The following is a 21,128-nucleotide window of genomic DNA, read 5'->3' as shown; positions in this document are numbered from 1 at the left end:
TGGGGTCAGGGGTGGCGGGGTGGGGGGTTGGGGTGGCAGGGGGTGGGGTCAGGGGTGGCGGGGTGGGGGGTTGGGGTGGCAGGGGGTGGGATCAGGGGTGGCGGGGTGGGGGGTTGGGGTGGCAGGGGGTGGGATCAGGGGTGGCGGGCTCCCGTGAAGTCAGAGAATCTACTGAGGATGGAACAGGAGGTATCTTCAGCTCTATGAAGAACTGGTTATGTGGAATGGCTCTAGAGTTCTGCTAGGGAACCAGGCCCTCACTCAGCAGCCATTTTTCTTAGGCTACACTACATGAACTGCTGCATGCCCTGGGTTTTTCTGGACAGCTCTTCAAGATGTGGCGAGATTGTCCCTCAGGACTCAGTGGTAAATGGAAGGAGTGAGGGAATGGCCATCCTATGATGTCAACCAGAGGGAGTTCAAGACCTTCTGATTCTATTTTATCCTTCCTAAGTACTCCTCTCCTCATGTTGCCATCTTCCCTTTTTGAAGCCAGCTAGAGAGAATTGTTCTACGAGGAAACAGGTGACCAGACGAGATGAACAGGGACAACTGCTTCTCACCACTCCAGCTGTCAGCCGCAGCCTAGCCAAACACTTGGGGGTGCCCGGGACTTCCCTGGGAGTTCCTTTGGAAGAAGAGGTGAGTGAGAGAGAATAACACCTTGGGATGGTGGAAGAGAGAGAAGTAACCCAATAGCAACCAGCCATTTGCTACCTCATCCACCAGGGCTCTTTGTCTTCACACTGGGAGTCCAGATTACTCCAGGGCTCTATAATGTCCGCTACCTTCAGTGGTGCCCAGCACACTCGACTTGACCCAATAACCCTTGCTGCCTTCGAAGATTCAGGCTGGTATCAGGTCAACCACAGTGCCGCAGAAGAACTTTTGTGGGGCCAGGGTAAGGAATAAGAAAGAGCTGCAAGCCACTTGGAACTCAAGTCAGCTTTGTAGGAAGTGAGATAGTCTGAGTTATTTGCTACTAAGGTGTAATTCAAACTGTGAGCAGAGCTGGATCTCTGTGCTTTTGTCTTTTTGTTTTTGAAGCTCTGCTGTCCTGGAACTCACTTTGTAGACCAGGCTGGCCTGAAACTCACAAAGCACCTCCTGGTTCTTACTACAAAGTGCTAAGATTCTCTGCCCAGTCTGAGCTTTTATCTCTGCGTGCTTTACTGTCTTATTGCACAAGCAGGCTCTGGCCCAAACTTTGGCCTGGTGAACACATGCAGGAATGGATCCTCAGACTTCTTCTGCACTGGCAGGTGTGTGCTGAGTGGGCAGGGGACAATACAACTGTCAGTGAACCTAGCGTCATGTCTCTATTATCCCTTCCACACAGTGGGCTGGGCTGTCACTACCTGCACCTGGACAAGGGAAGGTGTTCCTCAGACCCAACGCTAGAAGGCTGCCGCATGTACAAACCCTTAGCCAATGGAGTGAGTGCACCACAGAAGAGACTGAGCAGGCCCAGGAGGTGTCAACCTCTACGGCCATCACACCATCACACTGTTCTATCCTTTTCCCTGAACCAGAGTGAATGCTGGAAGGAGGAGAACGGACTCCACACCAGAGTGGAGAACTCCCACGGGGAGATCTACCATATGCACAGCCGTTGCTTCCTTGCCAACCTTACCTCCCAAGTGCTCTCCAAAGACACCAGCCAACCCTCAACAACTCCGTATCTCGAGGAAGATCCCACAGGCTGTTGCTATTTACATCAGTGCACCCACAAGGGAACCTACGAGGTGCAAGTGGAGGGATCACCGTGGATTCCCTGCCTTCCGGGAAAGTTTGTTCAGGTGAGAATTTTATGAGTAGTCAGAGCACACAGGCAGAAAAGTTGGGAAGTGCTTGGCTGGCAATTAACTGTTAAGCTTCTTTACAATCTTACTCTGTAGTTCAGGCTGGCCCAGTATCAGCTATATAGCCCAAGTCAACTGTGACAATCCTCCTGCCTTAGCCTCTCATACTGGGATTACAGACACAAACCACCAAGCCTAATGTACAGCTTTCTTTTTGAAATGTCTTATTTTTATCCTATTTATGCATTTATTCGGCAGTACTGGGGATCAACCCTGGGGCAATCACTGAGCCATACCCTCAGCCCCTGGCCAACCTGTCTTCTTTTTCTAAGTATCTCCTTAGCTGACTGATCAAGCACATGTCATTTTCCTTAGACAGTAGCCCTAAGCAAGTAACCAAAGCTATTCCCTGCAGATACCTGGGTACTACGGTCTTCTCTACTGTCCCCAAGGCCGGTTGTGTCTGAGTGATGAAGGTGCCAGTGTTGCCACTTCTCAACCGATGACCTTTACAACCCAAGCCCTGCTATTCCAGCTGTCTCTAAGATTAACGGGGACCCAAAGCTACTCTCTGGGGAAAGGACAGAGAGAGGAGCTTGCTGAAGTAGTGCTGCAGGCTCTGGTGACAAGAACTGGCACTAGCAGGTAAGGTACATTCCCACCTACTTAGACAGTGGGCCAGAGTACTCAAGTGCTCTCTCACACCTTCCCCTGCACTCTGTTCATCCGACTCTGGAAACTACACTTACCTCTTTAGATGCTCTCTCTCAAGCACGCTTCCATTATGAGATGCCAATGTCTGCTCAGGTGTTATTTCCACAGTCCATCCATCACCACAAGCTTGGTGTTCACTGTGAGAATGTGGAAGTCTCCTGGCTGCCGAGGGCCTTCCACTGCTATGCTACATACAACCCTGACCCTGATTCTTCAGAAGAAACCCCTCCAAGTACAACATGGAGAAGTCATCTTTACCACAGAATACAGCAAGTAAGATGGTATACCAAATAGTAAACTTCGTCACTTGAATCCCTGCTGTGCAGACAACTGAAATCATATTTGGGAGACATGCATCTTTGTATACCTTATCCTAGACAAGATGATGTGTATCAGTAAACAGATCCCAGCATCTCCTTAGGTATATCGAACAGTAAACAGGGCCCCATCCCTAGAACTTAGGGATTTCAGTTGTCTTGGCTTTGGTTTCTGTTTTTGAAGGGGAAGGGTTAAACACAGGGCCTCACTGTGTAGCCCTGGCTAGTAAGTTACATGTATACTAAGTTACCTACTGTAGAAGAGACTAAACTTGAACCATCTGCATCCTGTTTTTTTTAGCACCAGACTGACCTCAAATTTACTATACAGCTGATGGTCTTGAACATCAAACCTCCTGCCTCTGGAGTACTGGGATCATATTGTACCATCATACCTCTCCAACAGCATTCAGGGAATCTAGCTACCAAAACAATCTCTTCCCACTATCTGGCCCTCACTACCATGAGGTCTTTCAGTACCTGAAGCTGCTGGAGACTTAGATCTTAGTCCTATCCCTACATTTTGAGTTTTACCTTCCCTTTCACTGACCTGTCTGCTCTAGTGCTTGATTCAAACAGGTCTCAGCTCCATAATGCCAAGCACCACTACAGGACAAACAGCACCTTCTATGTTCCTAGGCTGCGGACATCCTTGGACCACAACCCCTCTCTGACTGATCTACTTCTGTCCACTGGATTCTGCCTACTGTTGCTAGTTCTGGTGGGTGCATTGGGAACTTTGGCTTATCAGAAACGAGCTACTCTCCAAGTGGCTCCGTCTACCACTTAACCATCACAAGAGCTACATTGGCACAAGAGATCAGATTAAAATGAAGCAGGTGTGATGCCACTCAGAATGTTACTGCCAGATGCCAGACAGCAAGATGGCTTACTGGGTAAAGTCCTTTACCTGAGTTGATTCCTAAGGAGCCACAATGTGGAGAAAACCAGCTCCACAGGATGTCCTGACTTGTCCATGTGCACTGTGGTCATGAGTACTCATACACAGATGCACATGCACATGTTCAGAGTTGCTCTTATCGAGAGCAAGCACCAACACTGGGAGGCTTACAACCTTCCATAACTGTTGTTCCAGGGGATCCGACATCCTATTCTGACCTCTGTGGGCACTAGCATGCACATGGTACATACACATAACATTCAGGCCCTCACACATACATATAAATATAGATAAAAAGACTTCTGGATGGGAAAACCTACTTATTTTAACCCTGTTCTACTTTCTTCAGAATTTGTCTTTTCGAGGTTATCAACTTTGTAAGAGCTTTGCCATGTATAAACTGCAGAGCCTCACGGTGACGATCCAGTCTTTATTTTGACACCCTCTCCCCCAAATCAAGTTTAATTTGTAAAGACGGCTACAGACCAACAGCAGACCATGAACACTTGTCACCAGCCCCAAGGGTGCCGCCTCTGCTTTAGAAAAGGCCCCTCCCATTTAATACTTATCTGATTTTCATTGCTGCTTGGAGTCAAACAATTTGAATAATCAGTAATTATTTCTTTCTCTCAATTTTCCTTAATTTTATTAAATCATCGCTGGGAAATTCAGCAGTTGGGAAATCACATAATTATGCTCACTTTGGGTAAATGTGACAAAACCAGTCACATCTGGGTCAGCTGTAGATTTGAGTTACAAGATACTGGTTCCTTTTAGTTATAGTAACAAAAGCAGTCATTAAATTGAGATTTAGACATCTCCTATAAATAATCAGATTTGCTAAAATGGGAGAGAGTCCAGGTGACATACTGGTAGGGTAAAAACAGTGTTAGCACTCAACAGGAAGTTCATGCAAAAAAAAATTTTTTAAAGGCAGAGTCTCACTTTGTAGTGCTGGCTGGCCTGGAATTTGCTATGTAGACCAGGCTACCTCCTGAGTGCTGGAATAAAAGGAGGACCACTACTCTGGCAGTTCAGGTGAATCTTTAAGTGACACGCTTGCATTGAATCATTACTACAGTCATGGCCTTGGCTTGATCACATGTCATCCTCTTCTTGATCTGAATGCCTGTCAGTCCTTACCAGCAGTAGCAGCCACTGCTTGGTAAAACTTTGCCACAAAATCTGGCTCACTGACCTCCAGCTGCCTGACAAATTCATTGCGCTCCTGCTCAGCCCAACCTCGAAACCACTGATCCCAAAGACGTAGCTGACACTCAAAGATACAAGGTGGTCGATTTGCCGCAGATACACTGAGCTGTTCCAGGCCATCCAGCAGTGGCTGTAGCTTTCCCGGCACTGCCTTAGCTACCAGGTCTTGTAGAAAACGTTCCCGCTGGGGACCTGACCAACTGGCAAACCAGTGAAGAATACACTTCATCTCCTGGGAAGTGATGTAAGACATTGGAGGAGGGGAAGAGCTGGCAATGTCATCAGGCACTGAAGGTAACACAGAAGGGAAGCAGGGTGGCACTGATGTGGAAGACGATTCCAATGACATCCTGAAACAAACAAAGCTTTGTTAATACACTTTGTGGCAGAGCACCAGACATAACCTTATAAGCAATGAACCTTACTGCACCCAATCAGCATCCACCAATTCAATCTATAGGAAAACAACAGGACCCTTTCTTATGATAGGACTTCACTATATATGTGTAGCCCCAGACTGGCTGAGAATTTGGTTCTCCTGCTTCAGCTTCTTGAATATTGGGGTTACAAATGCATTAAGCCACACCCACATGTAAGAAGATCCTTTATTTTTACTTCTATACAATATTACCTTAGGGAAGCTACCCAAGAATAACTTCACTTGGTATTTGCCAGCCTTATTTCCTTTCCAACACCACTGACCTAAGTCAGGTGTGGTGGCTCAGATCTATAATCCCAGCATGTGGATAGCTGAGATGAGGGACTGCCAAGAACTAAAGGCCAGTTTGGACTATACAAGGACAAAGTAAGTTCCAGGCCAGTCTAGCCTACAGGCCCTATCTCAACACAAGAAAAGAACGAAAAACACAAGCCAGGCAAGGCAGCACATATGGCAGACCTGAGAGAGGCAGAAGTATCACAAGTTAGAAGATCAGCCTCAGTTACATTGTTGTTCCAGGCCAGTCTGAGACTCTGGGTCAAAAAAAAACCAAGACCACTACCTGACGACTGCTCCTTCCTGCTTTTGTTCCAGCACATTAACTTTTATTTGCATTTATTTGATGCTAAATTTATTCACATTCTGGAAATTTTTGCTGCACCAGTCTCTTCTTGGATGTCTTTTCTCCTTTGTAGCCTTCCTCTTCTGGCTTAGGAACAGCTCCTTTTCAGTGAGGATCATTTTAATGTGGCAGACAAGCTCACATATCTGACTCTATTTTGGGTGTTTTGCTCTGGCTATTGTCAGTGACCACAGAATCTATATCAAAACCTATAAGTTCAGCATTTTCAAGCATGTGTATCAAAACCTCAGCACTCTTCAGTGGCTACCAATCACATGTCTAGACCTACTACTGCTAAACGGTGGTAGACCATGCCCTTAATATCAGCACTCGGGAGGCACCCTCAGGCAGATCTCTAGTTCATAGCCAGCCTGGTCTACAGAAGGAGTTTAGGATAGCCAGGGCTACACAGAGAAACCCTGTCTTGAAAAACTAAACCAAACAAATAATAAGGAAAAACAAGCAAACTGAGGCCAGCCTGGGTAACACAGTAAAAACTGATCACAAACCTAAACAGAACACATTTCTTGCTTGTTCTCTCTAAAATTAAAGTGTACAGTTTTTTAAACTTTGGTACAAGCTACCGAAATGCTAATTGTTCCACACACTGTGTCTGTGTGTGTGCGTGTGTGTGTGTATGTGACATGATGCAAGAACTTTCTGTGTAATGTATATACAGCCCCTGAAATCTGTCAAAATATTTTATGTTCTATGACCCCCTTATTAAATTCTGTATCACATCAGAAAACTTTAGAGCAAGCTAAGTAAAGGTCTTGTCTCAAATAAGGTAACATTTTGAAAATCAGAAGCCACGCTATCAAGGTTCTGAAAAAAGTGCCTTTCCTTTCTTCACTTAGGTAGCCTAAAAGTGTGGTATTGAACAGTTTTCCTTAATGGTTTATCCCTACAAGTGTCACTGATTTTGCATTATGGATGCAAGTGTAAACCAACTTACCCCAAAATGCTTTAGTCCTACAGTTTGTATCTCCAACAACGAAAACCTTCAACTCTCTATGACCTAAATTACTACCTCTATTCCTACTTCGCCAAGTTGGAAGATTTGTATTAACAAAGAAAAGAATCCCTAAACGTCCATTCTAAGTCCCGGTTCAGGGTGACTGCCAGTTAGTTTCAAAGTGGCCCTACAGGGAGAACTTTCTCCTAAAACTTCTTTTTCAGAGAAAGAGAATTTTTAACTCAGGGTCTTGCTACATGGTTTCCATGGTAAACTTAAGTTCAATATCATTAATAAATTCACTGTCTGGGACCAAAGACACGATGCTACTTTTTCCCACGTTTGGAAGCCGCAGGTCTCTTAATCCTTAGCCCCACAGGGCAAAGCATTTCTTAGACCGAGTGGCCGGGATATAGACCAGAGACTTCGCCAGGAAGGAGGGTTCCCCAAAAGAAAACCTGCAGGCACCAAGTCTTATCTGGCCTAGGAGAAATTTCTTTTGCTCTTACCTCCCTTTTTCCCTCGGAGGGCGCCCAGAGATCACAAGAATCCTTCAGATCCTGCTCCAACTCCCCGAATCTCTTCCATGTTTCCTGAAAACCCTAAGCAGAGCCAACCCCAGTAACCCACGCACTTCCGGTCCGGGACCAGCCCCAAATACCCAAGTGCCCCAGCGCCTCAACCCCCAAGTCCGGAGATAGCCGAATATCTCCGATTATGGGTATGCCAGATTCGAGGGCTTCCGAATAGATTCGATTCAAAGCTTCGGCAAGACGAAAACAAACGAGCCTGGAAAGCAAAATGGGAGGGGCCGACTGCTAGGCAGATGGAAAAAGCCGATTGGTACCGATGTGGAGACGGAAACGACCGAACAGTTCCGGAGAAACCCGGGGAATTCTGAACGGTAATAGAGGGGTAGACTCTGGCAGTGGGCGGGGCCAATTCGGTCCGTTCGAAGGGCGTTGGCGGAAATTACCGAAGATGCCCGAAGCCGTCGGGACGGACCCGAGTACCTCACGCAAGATGGCGGAGCTGGAGGAGGTGACTCTGGACGGGAAGCCTCTTCAGGCTCTGCGGGTGACCGACCTGAAGGCCGCACTGGAGCAGCGAGGCCTAGCCAAGAGCGGGCAGAAGAGTGCCCTGGTCAAGCGGCTCAAAGGGGTGAGAAGTCAGCGTTGCCGAGGTGTCGGAGGGGGAGCGGACCCGGTAGAGACTAGTCTCCGCCGCGGCGCAGGCGCAGTGTCCGGGCTCGGCGCGAGCTCTCTCAGGCCGCCAGCGCGAGCCTGCAGATCCACGCGCACGGTGGTTGGTGTGGCTGGCGCTGGAATAGAGATAACGCCGGTTCCCGCCTTAACGGCAGCGGCGCGAGCCCAAAATGGGAGGGTGCGCGCTACTCTCCCGGAGTGTCTTAAGCTCCTTCCTTCTTCCCCCACCCCCTCCTTGTTTGTGTCTGTGTTTTCGGCGCATGCGCTGCAGAAGGAGTTAAATCCCTCTACAACCACCGGTGTGGCTGGCCTTAAGGGGGCGAGCAGGGCTGGGTCCGAGTTAGGGATACAGTTGGGCGGATGGGGTTGGTGTTTGAGTCTGCAATAGTACATTTGGGATAGGGTAAAAATGTCCGCTTGACTAGATTAATACCTTAGATGAAGGGAAACCTTGATAGAAGGACTTGGTCAGAGACTGGTGTCTAATTTATAGGGAATCGAGAAGCAGTCTGGATAAGAATTTGGTGAATATTGGTGCTAGAGGTGAGACAGATTACTTTAGGCTGGGGATTTTATATCGGTTTGGGTAGTGAGAATGAGATTGTCATGAGGCATACATAACTGTATCAGTTTGGTGTAAATGGAGGGAAGGAAGGTGAGATAGACTAGTGTAATTAGAGTTCATTAGAGTATGTGGCTCATAATACAATACAGATGGGGACTTGGTCAGTTCAGGGTTTGAGTTGACAGACCGTTGCTTATCCCGAAGCTGACAGTTTGTGGGTGGGTGTGGATTAGGTCAGACCACAGGTTACAAGGTCTGTGGTTAGTTTCTCTGTGAAATTTCTAATACATTTGATTTGTCTGGGTGTCACACTGCTGAAAATTGTGCAAGTTCACTCAAGTAGTTTTAGTTCTGAAAAACTAATCAAATAATAGTCAAATCCAAATTAACAGCCTTGTGTTGGTGTCATGTGATTTGAAACTTGTTTTGAGTACTTGGAGTATTTTTTGCCTGCATTACCAGATTTAGAAGTGGCTCCTAGTCAAAATTGTAGACAATAATAGGGATTCTAGTTCTGATTCTGTCACTTTTGCTGATTTTTGTGACATAGCCAGGTCACTGATTCTTTGTGTGCCTGTATTTTACATTTGGGAGCAGTAACCATGGCTACCTTTAAGAGATTTATGGAGACGAAAGAGAACAGTATTAATAAGGGCTCTTAGGCTAGGTGAAAGGAATATAGCATAAGTATATATTTAAGTAATTTAGTGAAAAGGTTGTGGGAGAGGTAGAGATCCGGATTGCTTTTTCTGTTCCCCTTCCTGGTTTCTGATTTTTGCTCTTCTTTATGTCAGGCTCTAATGCTAGAAAATTTACAAAAACACTCAACACCCCATGCTGCATTCCAGCCAAATTCACAGGTAAGAAAAAAGGGTTGTTTAGATAGAATGGGCTATTTGGAGAAAATAGTAAGTGGGAACGCTTGGTGTTGTCTTCCATGTGCATCAGAAGCAATATTTTCTTAAATTATTTTTATTGCAAGTGATCTCATACTAGACAGTTGCTGTCTTTTTTTTTTTTTTTAAGTTTATTTTTATTTTATGTGCATGGGTGATTTGCCTCCCAACGGGTACCCACAGAGGCTGGAAGAGGATGTCAAATCCTCTGGAACTGGAGTTACAAACAGCTATAAGTCACCATATGGGTGCTGAATTGAACCTGGGTCCTCTATAAAAGCAGCCAGTGCTCTTAACCATTGAGCTCTCTCTCCAGCCCTCAGACAGTTGAATTCTAATCAACCTCAATTTTGCATAAAGACCTGGAGTTTAAAAAAAGAAAGAGAAAAAGAAAAAAATATTTCAAAGGAGCTCTGGGTGAATTTTGAATTCTTGGAGTGGAGTGTATCAAAGTTAAGAGTCTGATTAAATATGTCACAAGAATCTGAAGTTGCTTGCCATGGGTTTTGGGGAAAGTTGTCTTCGAATATAGATGTAACAAAAATACTTATTCATCAAGAATTTTTTTGATACAGATTTATTTTAAAGAATTTGATTCCTTATTAGTAACCCCCTATTTCTAGGGCTAACTGCTTAACTATCTGTAGTTACCCTTAAACATCCTTAAAACTTTGAATACTTAGGACAAGGTACTTAACACTTGGAAGCCTTTGTTTCTTTACCTGCAATAGGAAAAGTAATTTGACTTAGTTCATGGCTTCATAACTACTCTACAGGGGTGTCTTATGAAAAAAACTTTCTAAGAGTTTCTGCATAAATGTTTTTGTTGTTATCTTTGTAGTAGAGTTGAAACAGAGTTATCTCCATGTAGCCATGATGGCTTAGCACTTACAGTGTAAGCTATGCTATCTTCAGACTCAGGGCAGTCCCCCTGCCCAGCTTCTTTAGTGCTGGTATAATGGGCTTGTGTTCCATCCCCCAGGCTTCTACAGATGTTTTACTTTGAAGACGTTGTATAGTTAAGATACAAGTTTCTAGACTATCATCCTGTAGGGCACTTTTCAGCTGTTAAATCCTTGATTTAGTGTGTCATACACTTAAAAGAAAATGCATTGGTGTGTAAGCCCAGGACACTGTGGAAAATGCACTTTCCTGTTTCCTTGCTAATACTTCATTAAACTCTAAGGCCCATCATGTAGTCAGCGTTGGTGGGTTTATACAGCATTAAAAAGCTAAGTAAGGGGCTAGAGAGATAGCTCAGGAGTCAAGAGTGCTTGTTGCTCAGTGATTCAAACCAGAGCTCCAGATCTCAGCACCTATATCAGCTGGCTCACAAACATCTTGTAGCTCCAGTTCCAAGGGATCCAATGCCCCTTCCTGGTTTCCAAGAACATGGGTGAGCACACAAACACTTGCACGCACTCACAGATACAAGTACATACACACACAAATGAAGCTGAGAAGATGACTCAGTAGTTAAGAATACATGTTGTTTTTATAGAGGTTGCTCTTTATAGAGGACCCAGGTTTCATTCCCAGCACCCACATGGTGCCTCACAGACATCCATAACTCCAGTTCTAGGGGATCCTATATCCTCTTCTGCTGTAAGCACACACATATCCATGCAATTAAAACATTCATGGATGTAAAATAATCTTTAAAACCCAGTTAAGAAAAAAACTACTTAAATTACTCATTTCACAATTGTATTTTGGATTGTATTTTAGACTTTGAAGTTTTACTTGTATTAACAAGGGTTTTGCAGCAAATATACTTGTTTTCTCATACTTACAATCCACATTTCATCTGTGGCCATTGGGTACTATGGGACTTGCTATAAGTGAAAGAAGTATTTCCTGTTAGAGATATGACAAAAAAACATAGGAAGTACTGGATTGACTTCGTTTCTGAAGGTCTACATGTATGTAAGGACTCAAGGAGGAGAGTTTGTGAAGAGGAGGCTGAAGGACAAAGAATGCTGTGTGCACCCTACAGAAAGGGGGACAGGGTTAACCCTGGACTGGGTGCTGGCTGGCTTACTTTTTAAAGATTTTTTTGGTTATTTTTGAAACAGAATCTCTCTGCATAGCTCTGACTGCCCTGGAATTCCTGCCTCTGCCTATCTAGTGCTAGGATTAAAGGCATGGGCCATAACACCTGGCATACCGGAGGTTTCTTTTTATTCAGAAAACAAAAGGGTTGATTGGTTGGTTGGTTGGTTTGGAGTTTTTGAGGCAGGGACATAATGTGCAGCCCAGGCTGGACTCAAATTTATGGCAGTTTTCTAGCCTCAGCCTCTCTGGTGGTGTGATTGCAGGCATAAGCCATATGCACACCCCTTTCTGTGGTTTATTTTGTTTATTTTTCTAATGGAAGTGGAGTTACAAGTTTCTCAAGTATTAATGTATATTCCTTTCCTTTGTCTCTTGATTTCATGTATTTAAATACCTTTTTTATATTTATATTTTATTCATATAAATGTTATGCCTGTAATTGTGCATATGCACCATGTTTATGCCTGGTCCCCTCAGGGGTCAGAAACAGGCATTGACTACCTGGAACTGTAGTTAGCAGATGATTGTGAGCCACTGTATACTGGGACTCAAACCTAGGTCCTCTGTAAGAGCGAGCGGCCAGTGCTCTTAACCACTGAGCCATCTCTCTATCCCTGCACTTGAACTTCTGTGATATATGGCGAAATGTTTTCCTGGGTTGGTGGAGCTTGATCTTTTGAAGAAACTAGTACTTTTTTCTTCCCATATTTACTTATTTGATTTTTTTTAAATTTGTTCAGGTTTATTTATTGTTTGTATGAGTGTTTTACCTGCATGTATGCATGTGCACTATGTCAGTGCCTGGTGCCCACAGGAGTCAGAGGAGAGTATCAGACACCCTGGAACTGGAGTTACAGATGGTTGTGAGCTACTGTGTGGATTCTGGGAACCAAATCAGGGTCTTCTGCAAGGGCAAGAGTTGCTTCTATCTGCTGGTTCATCTCTCTAGCACCTATCTTTTTTTGAGACAGGAACTCACTATGTAGCTCTGGGTAGTCTAGAACTCACTGTGTAGACCAGACTGGCCCAGAACTCAGAGATCTACCTGCTTCTGCCTCTCTGGTGCTGAGATTAAAGATATGCACTGTATTGACTCTTCTCAGTTTTGAGAAAAATAGTACATTATTTTTAGATAAATAATAATAAAACATTTAAATGAAAAGACGTAATTCAGCCTAAAGATAATAGCATACTGGTACAGGGCTAGGTATGATCCCTAGCTCGTGCGCATGCACCCAAAACCACACACACACACGGACACGGACATGGACACGGAGGTGGGGAGGTGATGATATGGCATGAGTCCATTGTGGTAGCACACCTATACTACTCAAACTAGAGTGTTGATGCCAAAAGATTACAAGTTTGAAGCCAGCCTACAAGTTTGAAGTATCCTGTAGGGATACCTTTTTTCCAAAAGATGCATAATCCCTGAAATCCTTAATTCTTCGGGTTACTTGTGTACTAACATCAATCTTTGGATTGAATATTTTGAATAAATATTAATATAGTTCCTCTTTTCGCCACAGTGCTGTTGATTCTGATCTTTAATATAGGAACAACTTAGAAAAAGCCTTTAGCTGACCATTGGTGGTGCCCGTCTTTATTCCCATCACTCAAGATGCAGGTGCAGGTGGATCTCTGAGTTTGAGGCCAGTCTAGCCTACAGAGCTAGTTTCAGGACAGCCAGGGCTACACAGAGAAACTGTCTTAAAAAGCAAAGACAGACAGACAGACAGACAGACAGACAGACAGACAGACAGAAAGAACCTTCCAAGAATTGTATTTCTTGGGTCGAGGTACATGGAGTAGACTGGCTCCATGGAATTTCTCTCTTTCCTTGGTATACTTTTTAAGATAGTTCTCTTTCTATAATCTCCTAACTAAAGAGTAAAGTCTTATATGTTTAGAAACTATCATCAGATTTTATTGTTTATAGAAATTGTTTAAGTTCATGTTTCTTTATAAGGTATTTATCTTTGTTGCTTTTATTAAAATGTTTTGTAGTTTTTATTTTATTTTATTTTATTTTATTTTATTTTAATTTTTGGGTTTTTCAAAACAGGGTTTCTTTGTGTAGCCTTGGCTGTCCTTGAATCACTCTGTGTAGACCAGGCTGGACTCAAACTCACAGAGATCTGCCTGCCTCTGCCTCCTGAGTGCTGGGATTAAAGGTATGTGCCACTATCACATAGCTTCATTTTAAATTTTTTTAAAGGAGTAAAATTATTTTTTAAAGATTTATTTATTTATTTTATGTATATGAGTACACTGTCCTGTCACTCTTTTTAGACAAGACAGAAGAGGGTATTGGATCCCATTACAGATGGTTGTGAGCCACCATGTCGTTGCTGGAAATTGAACTCAAGACCTCTGGAAAAGCAGTCAGTGCTCTTAACCTCTGAGCCATCTCTCCAGCCCAGGAGTAAAATTTTTAATGACTTACTTTTATTTTATGTACATTGATGTTTTGCCTGCATGTGAGGATATTGGATCCCCTGGGACCTGAGGAATTACAGACCTTTGTGAGCTGATGTGGGTGCTGAGAATTGAACCCAGGTCCTCTAGAAGAGCAACTGGGGCTCTTAACCACTGAACCATCACTCCAGATCTCATAATTATTTTTAAAACATTTTAACATATCAAACTTAAATTTATGATAGGCATTTCTAAAGCATTCTTTTTCTTTTAAAGGGGAGCATTGGCTGGATCAATGACTCAGTAATTAAAGAATACTGGGGGGTTGGGGATTTAGCTCAGTGGTAGAGCGCTTGCCTAGCAAGCGCAAGGCCCTCAGCTCTGAAAAAAAAAAAAAAAAAAAAGACAAAATAACAAAAAGAATACTGGCTGCTCTTCCAGAAGACCCAGGTTTGATTCTCAGTACCAAATACTTTACATAGGTGATACATAGACACACATGCAGCCAAAACACCTGATATACATAAATAAAAAAGAAAACTTCCATTAATTAAAAAAACTTCATTATAAAGAACTTTCTTTTTGTTTTTTTGAGACAGCGTTTCTCTGTGTAGCCCTGGCTGTCCTGGACTCACTGTAGACCAGGCTGGCCTCAAACTCAGAAATCCACCTGCCTCTGCCTCCCAAGTGCTGGGATTAAAGGCATGTGCCACCACTGCTCGGCAGAACTTTCAAATAAAAATATTGTGTGGCTAAATTAACCAGACCCAAAGTATGTACATCACCGTGAGCTTCTCTCTGGTTAGAATGGCCATTCTGAAGCTGTGGAGCTTCACACAGGGTTTTATACTTGGACTGTGTAAGTGTATTTTTATGCACATATCCATGACAAAAACAAAATATAAAACTACAAATCTATGGCAGGGATAAAACTAAAAACAAAAAACAAAAAAACTCCAGCTTTGTATCTTATTTCATGACTCAGGTATCCATTACCTGCATTCAGACCTTCCTAATCACGTAGTGGTTACCCTTCCTTAGACTTTCTCATCCGGTTTTCCTCTATACAGATTGGGGAGGAAATGAGCCAGAACAGTTTCATAAAGCAGTATCTGGAAAAGCAGCAGGAGCTACTTAGGCAGCGTCTGGAACGAGAAGCTCGAGAAGCTGCAGAACTTGAAGGTAAGCCCGAATTGTCACTTCTAACAAGGTCTTTGTTTTAATTTCTGTCACCAAGTAGCTGAGTCTTAAATAATTCCAGGAAGAGGTCAGATGAGACTGCTGCTCATTTGCTTTCCGTATTTTGTGAAGCCAGATGAGTTACAGTTTAACTTTGTCAGGGAGAGAGATAATCAGTTTGAGTCTGAGAAGAGGAGGAGTTAGAAATAAGTCATGGCACCCTTTAGATGAGGGAGACCTTAGTTCCAGGGAGGCTTTCTTTTTCATAGTATATATCTCTGTGTCTCTAACTGTGCCTGCCATCCTTTACTCCTGTGGAATTCCCACATGCTGAGCCCTTCACTCCCTCCCTGCCCCGACCCAATGTGTACTTTGCAGAAGCTTCAGCTGAGTCGGAGGACGAGATGACCCATCCTGAGGGAGTGGCTTCCCTGCTGCCTCCTGACTTTCAGAGCAGCCTGGACAGACCAGAGCTGGAGCTCAGCACACATTCACCCCGTACGTATCTCCCTCCCCACTGCGCTGTTTGTCAAGCTTGCGTAGTTGGTGGGGGAGGTAGTGATGCCTCCTTTCATGCTAAGCCTCCATGAAAGTCTGAGGAGAATTCTCTGAAACTGATATTTGGTGTCTTGATTTTAGAGAAAGTATATCCTCTTTGAAATGTGGTTTTGCTAACATGTTAATTGCTCAGTGTCTTACAAGTCAATATGATTTCGCTATACCTCTTCAGCCTTTTATATCTCTGAATTTAGCAACAGTCACAATTTATTTCATTTACTTGTTGTATGTATATACATCTAGTCACCACCTCTCCCATATTTGACACCTGTTTTATTACTCAACTGTTTTTAACGTGTTTTATGTATATGAGTGCTCTATTTCCATGTATGGCTACATGCCAGAAGAGAGCATCAGACAGATGAGGGCGTAAGATCCCACTATAGATGGTTGTGAGCCACCATGCGGGTCTTGGAAATTGAACTCAGGACCTCTGCAATAGCAGCCAGTGCTCTTAACTGCTAAGCCATCTCTCCATCCCTCAACAAATTTTTACTACATGCCTGGTGTATACCAGGTATGTGCTAGACTACACTATTGAAAAAGGTATCTGCCATAAGGAAATTGACAGTCTATTAAGTAAGTGAACACTTGATAAAATGGTTACATGATTACGGTTATGCTAAGTACTGTTAAAGACAATGAAGAATTTTGTAGGGCTGGAGAGATGGCTCAGTGGTTAAGAGCACTGACTGTTCTTCCAGAGGTCCTGAGTTCAGTTCCCAGCAACCACATGGTGGTTCAAAACCATCTGTAATGGGATCTTCTGGTGTGTCTGAATCAGCTACAGTGTACTCAGATATATGGAATAAATAAATAAATCTTTAAAAAAAAAAAAGAATTTTGTAAATGTAAAGAGCTCCATATAATTGGTTCAATCAAGGTTAATTTTTTTCACTTTACTATGGCAGCATTAGGTGTCTGGTTTTCCATAGTATCTCATGTAAAAGACTATAAATATAGCCTTTGTTGTTTGGAAAGACTTTTAATTTTGTTTTGCTTGTTTTTCACAAGGTCTCGATATATAGCCCTGGCTATCTTGAAACACACTAATATAGACTAGTTTGGCCTTAAACACAGAGATCCACCTGCCTCAGCCTCCTTAGTGTTGCGATTAAAAGCATGTGCCACTTGCCCAGCTAAAATGAAGGTTTTCAAGGCATTGTATATGTGTGATAGTGGACATTAGGTCAATGTAGTAAGGCAATGTGTAAAGGAACAAGAATTTTGAATTGTTAATATTGTTAGTGGTTATCAGAAATGACAGTCCCTCCATATTTAATACTTTTAGAATATATGTGTTTTTAGTTCGTTTGATTAGCATAGAATTCCTAGAAAAGTTTAAATTTTTTGGAGATATTTATTGGAGAGAGAGAAATTTTATGTGAGGTTAAAAGAAAATGAAGGACTTTTGAGGCTAATTTTAAAATCTTAGATTAGTTAATGTCTATATTTCTTGATTCTAGTCTGAGTCTCTGAGGGAAATTTTTAAAATTGTTTTATTATTTATTTTTATTTGTGTGAGTAGTGTTCGCCTGTGTATATGGATATGCATTACATATATGTCTGGTGCCTACGGGGACTTATAAGAGGATACTAGATGCCCTGGAATTGGAGTTATAGGTAGTTGTGAACTGACATGTGGGTGTTGGGAACGGAACCTGCAGCTTCTGCAGGAGCAGTAACTGACCACTGAGCTATCGCCACCTTTTTTTTTTTTTTTTTTTAGACAAAGAGTCTCCTGTAGTCTAGTGTGGCTTCCAGTTCACTAAGTAACCAGGAATGGCCTTAAACTGCTAGTCCTCCTGCCTTGACTCAGCTTCCCAATTTGTAAATTATGGTATGCTCCGTCACATTCTACTTTATTCAGTGCTAGAGATCAAACCCAGGGCTTACTGCATGATGGGTAAGCACTCCACCAACTGAGTTACGACCCTAACTGAAAATTCTGTTGATAATAAGTGTTCCTTTTCCTTTTTTCCCTTTGTGTGTGGATCAAACCCAGAGCCTTGCACATGCTAGGCAGGTGCTCTGTCCCTTTGGAATTTTATATGTCTGGGTGTTGTGCCTTTATGTGTGTGTACTACCTTTGTGCCTTGTGTCCATAAGGCCAAAAGTTGTCTGATCCCCTCAAACTGAAGTTACAGACAGTTGTGAGCCACTGTATGGGTGCCAGGAATTGAGCTCACTTCCTCTGGAAGAGCAGCCAGTGCTCCTCACTGAGCCATCTCTCCAGCCCACCTCCCCTTGCTACATTTGTTTGTTTCCGGGGTGGAGTGTGTCGGGGGAGGGGGGTAGAGAGAGAACATGCATGCCACAGAACATATATGGCTGTGAGAGGACAGCTCTCTTCCTTCTACCGTGTGTATCCTAGAAATTGAGCTCAGATTGTCACGCTGAGTCTTAGTGCCTTTATCTTCTTCAGCCATCTAGCTGGCTACAGGCAATTCTTTTTATGGGGGGGTATGTGTGTTGCCGGCCCCCCCCCCATCTAAAAGTTAACACTGACAACTCTGGAATGATTGATGAGCTCTTCAGAGACCATGCTTTTCTCCAGATAGGGAAGGAATAGGCCCACTCTGCCTATACTGCTCTGCTATCCCAGACCAGAAAGCCAGGGGCAAAGAGGGTGCTCTGTTAGAAATGAATTAGCATCATTCTCAAATAAATGCCATGAGAATATGTATTCAATTCCTGCTATAGACATATCTTTTATGTCTGTTGGTGAAAAGAATAAATAAAACTTTAAAAAATGGTAGATAGTAAGTAAATGACACAAATGATGGCACATACTGTAGGATTGTTTTAAGATTCTTATTTTTTATTTTTAATTGTGTATATCTGTGTAGGTCTGTTCACAGGAGTGCATTGGATCCCTGGAGCTGGAATTACAGGTGTTTGAGCCACCTAACATGGATGCTGGGAACCAAACTAGGGTCCTCAGGAAGTGTGGCACATGCGCTTAACCACTGAGCCATCTCCTTAGCCTTCTACCATAGGATTTTTTAAATTGCATTCATTTTGTGTGTGTGTGTGTGTGTTTGGATGCACCAATGCCAAGACTCACATGTGGAGGTCAGACAGCAACTTAAGTTTGCTCTCTCCTATCACAAGAGTCCTAGGGATTGAATTCAGCTTGACAGGTTGGTGTGTTTACCCACTGATTGATGGTGTCTGCCCTTTGTTTTATTTCGTTTTTGTTTTTCTGAGACAAGGTCTCTCTATTGTCCTAGAACTTGCTGTGTACCGGGCTGAGTTCACAGTCACAGAGAACCACCTGCCTCTGCCTTCTGAGTGTTAAGATTAAAGGCATTCATCACCATGCTGGGCTATTTTGCTCTGTAGCCCCAGGTTAACCTCAATCTTGAGGTCTATCTTCCTTGCTTCCCAAGTGCTAGTATTTTTGTTATACACTACTATATCATCAGAGTGAGAGACCAGAGAATCTGGTTTTGATTCCCAACATCCACAGGGCTATTAACAACCATATGTATCTCTAGTTCCAAAGGGTCTGATACCCTCTCCAGGCTTCCAGGGGCATCAGGCACAAAAATAATATTTATGTACATAAAGTTAAATTTTTTTAAAAAGTGAGCTACTTCACAACTGCAGTAATTAGAGAAAGCCTCGTGGCAGAAGTATAGATTTGAGATGATCATTAGAAGTCAGTAGAAGCCAGAGGAGGGGGTCATTCTGGTGCTTGAAGGTGTGTGAGCCTCCCAGTGTGCATGCTGGGAGCCAAACTCAGGTCCTCTGGAAAGGCTGCAAGTACTCTTAACTGCTGAGCCATGTCTCCAGCCCCTGTAATACTTTTAAAGGGGGTATAGTACACTTGGACTGATATCTACAGAGTAGTTACTAATTTTCAAGAATACTTAGAAAACAATTTAAAAGGTAGATTGAAATAATATTAGAGAAGGCTTCAAGTGCCAAGCCAGTAAATATGAATTTTAAACATTTCCAAAGTAAGTAGGGAACTCTTGAAAGTTTTCATAGGGTAAAGACTTGTGGTTTTTGAGGAAGTTCTTCTGGGGACTAGGAGGCAGCAGTCGGTCAATAAAGTGCTTTTGAGAACCCGAGTGTGGGCCCCAGAACTCAGGCCCAAAAAAAGAAAAGAAAAGCTAGATGCAGTGGTGTACTTGTGATCCCAGCACTATGGACTGGTATCCCTGAGACTAGCCTGCTTAGCAAGCTCCTGGCTAGTTAGTGATCCTTACTTGAAAATCAAGGTGGATGGCACACAAACACACATCTTCTCCGTTCTAAATGTAATTTTTTTTTTTTTAAATAAAACCTGCCGGCTCTTTTTTTTTTATTATTATTTATTTATTATATGTAAGTACACTGTAGTTGTCTTCAGACACCCCACAAGAGGGCATCAGATATCATTACAGATGGTTGTTAGCCACCATGTGGTTGCTGAGATTTGAACTCATGACCTCTGGAAGAGCAGTCAGTGCTCTTAACCACTGAGCCATCTCACCAGCCCCCTAAATGTAATTTAAAATTAAAATGAATAGTGTATCCTTAAATAGAATAGGTTTCAAAAGCAAAGGTTTTGAAAAATTAGCCAGTTCTGGTGTTTTAGATTCTCAGCAGGACTTAACCTGTGATTATAATTGATAGAGGAAGAGGTGAAGTGAGAAGTCAGTGAGAGCAGGAGTTGAGGAAGTTGTAGAGTACAGCATGTGTTCAATTCCAGCTACTTAGGAGGATGAGGCAGGGGGATTCTGAGTTGTGGACAACTTTGTAATTTATCGAGACCCAATAGTAAAAAAGTGAAGCTGAGTGACGGCTCACACCTTTAATGCCAGTACTTGGGAGGCAGAGGGAGGATGGCTTAGGGCCAGCATGATCTGCATCGAGTTCCAGAACAGCCAGGACCTGTAGAGAGACCCTGTCTCAGTGACAGTGATGAGGTGAGGGAGTGAGGGTGGGTGGGCTTAGTGGGTAAAGATAGGTCTTACCAAACTTGAAGGAAAGAACGTTCAAAGGTTGTCCTCTGACCTCCACACATGTAGTGGCATATGCATTCCCACATACTTACATAAACATACGCACAATAAATAAAACGTAATTTCTAGCTGACCTGGAACTTGTTCTCTAGACCAGGCTGGCCATAAAATCTAATTTTCAACAATTAAAAAAAAAGATGAAGAGGTGGGACGAGCCTGGTGATGTAGCTTAGTGCAGAGCACTTACCTAGTATGAAGTCCTGGATTTAGTCACAAACACTGTAAAAAAAAGAAAGAAAGAAAGAAAGAAAGAAAGAAAGAAAGAAAGAAAGAAA

The 21,128-nt window shown here is 43.1% G+C and overlaps 3 protein-coding genes across 6 annotated transcripts in view; 2 read left to right on the top strand and 1 right to left on the bottom strand.

The window, feature by feature from the left end:
* Lmln2 (leishmanolysin like peptidase 2) overlaps window positions 1-3,662 on the top strand; it is a 10,304-nt gene extending 6,642 nt beyond the window's left edge. The window contains 9 exon segments of the mRNA XM_028788482.1: window positions 282-366; window positions 497-642; window positions 730-901; window positions 1,193-1,262; window positions 1,340-1,436; window positions 1,533-1,799; window positions 2,218-2,447; window positions 2,610-2,789; window positions 3,473-3,662. Coding sequence (XP_028644315.1) covers window positions 282-366; window positions 497-642; window positions 730-901; window positions 1,193-1,262; window positions 1,340-1,436; window positions 1,533-1,799; window positions 2,218-2,447; window positions 2,610-2,789; window positions 3,473-3,662 — 1,437 coding nt within the window.
* Window positions 3,663-4,353: 691 nt separating this feature from the next.
* On the bottom strand, window positions 4,354-8,422 carry CUNH14orf119 (chromosome unknown C14orf119 homolog). The gene is made up of 2 exons (XM_028788474.1): window positions 7,472-8,422; window positions 4,354-5,296 (listed from the first exon to the last, which is right to left on the bottom strand). Exon 2 carries the CDS (start codon window positions 5,293-5,295, stop codon window positions 4,867-4,869), a length of 429 nt encoding a protein of 142 aa, XP_028644307.1. The 5' UTR covers window position 5,296; window positions 7,472-8,422; the 3' UTR covers window positions 4,354-4,866.
* Window positions 7,478-21,128, top strand: part of Acin1 (apoptotic chromatin condensation inducer 1) — a 45,422-nt gene continuing 31,771 nt past the window's right edge. For 2 of the 4 annotated variants that reach the window (XM_028788471.1, XM_028788469.1), the window contains exons 1-4: window positions 7,478-8,123; window positions 9,527-9,592; window positions 15,172-15,283; window positions 15,659-15,778. In XM_028788471.1, the coding sequence (XP_028644304.1) occupies window positions 7,812-8,123; window positions 9,527-9,592; window positions 15,172-15,283; window positions 15,659-15,778 (610 nt within the window). In that variant the 5' untranslated portion in view covers window positions 7,478-7,811. The remainder of the gene's footprint in view (window positions 8,124-9,526; window positions 9,593-15,171; window positions 15,284-15,658; window positions 15,779-21,128) is intronic. The other 2 variants (XM_028788470.1, XM_028788472.1) reach the window with 2 other exon arrangements.

Source organism: Grammomys surdaster, unplaced genomic scaffold (genome assembly GCF_004785775.1).
Source record: "Grammomys surdaster isolate TR1022 unplaced genomic scaffold, NIH_TR_1.0 125750, whole genome shotgun sequence".
Classification (NCBI taxonomy): Eukaryota; Metazoa; Chordata; class Mammalia; order Rodentia; family Muridae; genus Grammomys; species Grammomys surdaster.
Note: the sequence above shows the minus strand (reverse complement) of the source record. Positions and strands in the feature narration are given on the sequence as shown.

Bases quoted from the DNA above. Each gene is read 5' to 3' on its own strand.
- CUNH14orf119 (XM_028788474.1), bottom strand. From the start codon at position 5,295: ATGTCATTGGAATCGTCTTCCACATCAGTGCCACCCTGCTTCCCTTCT.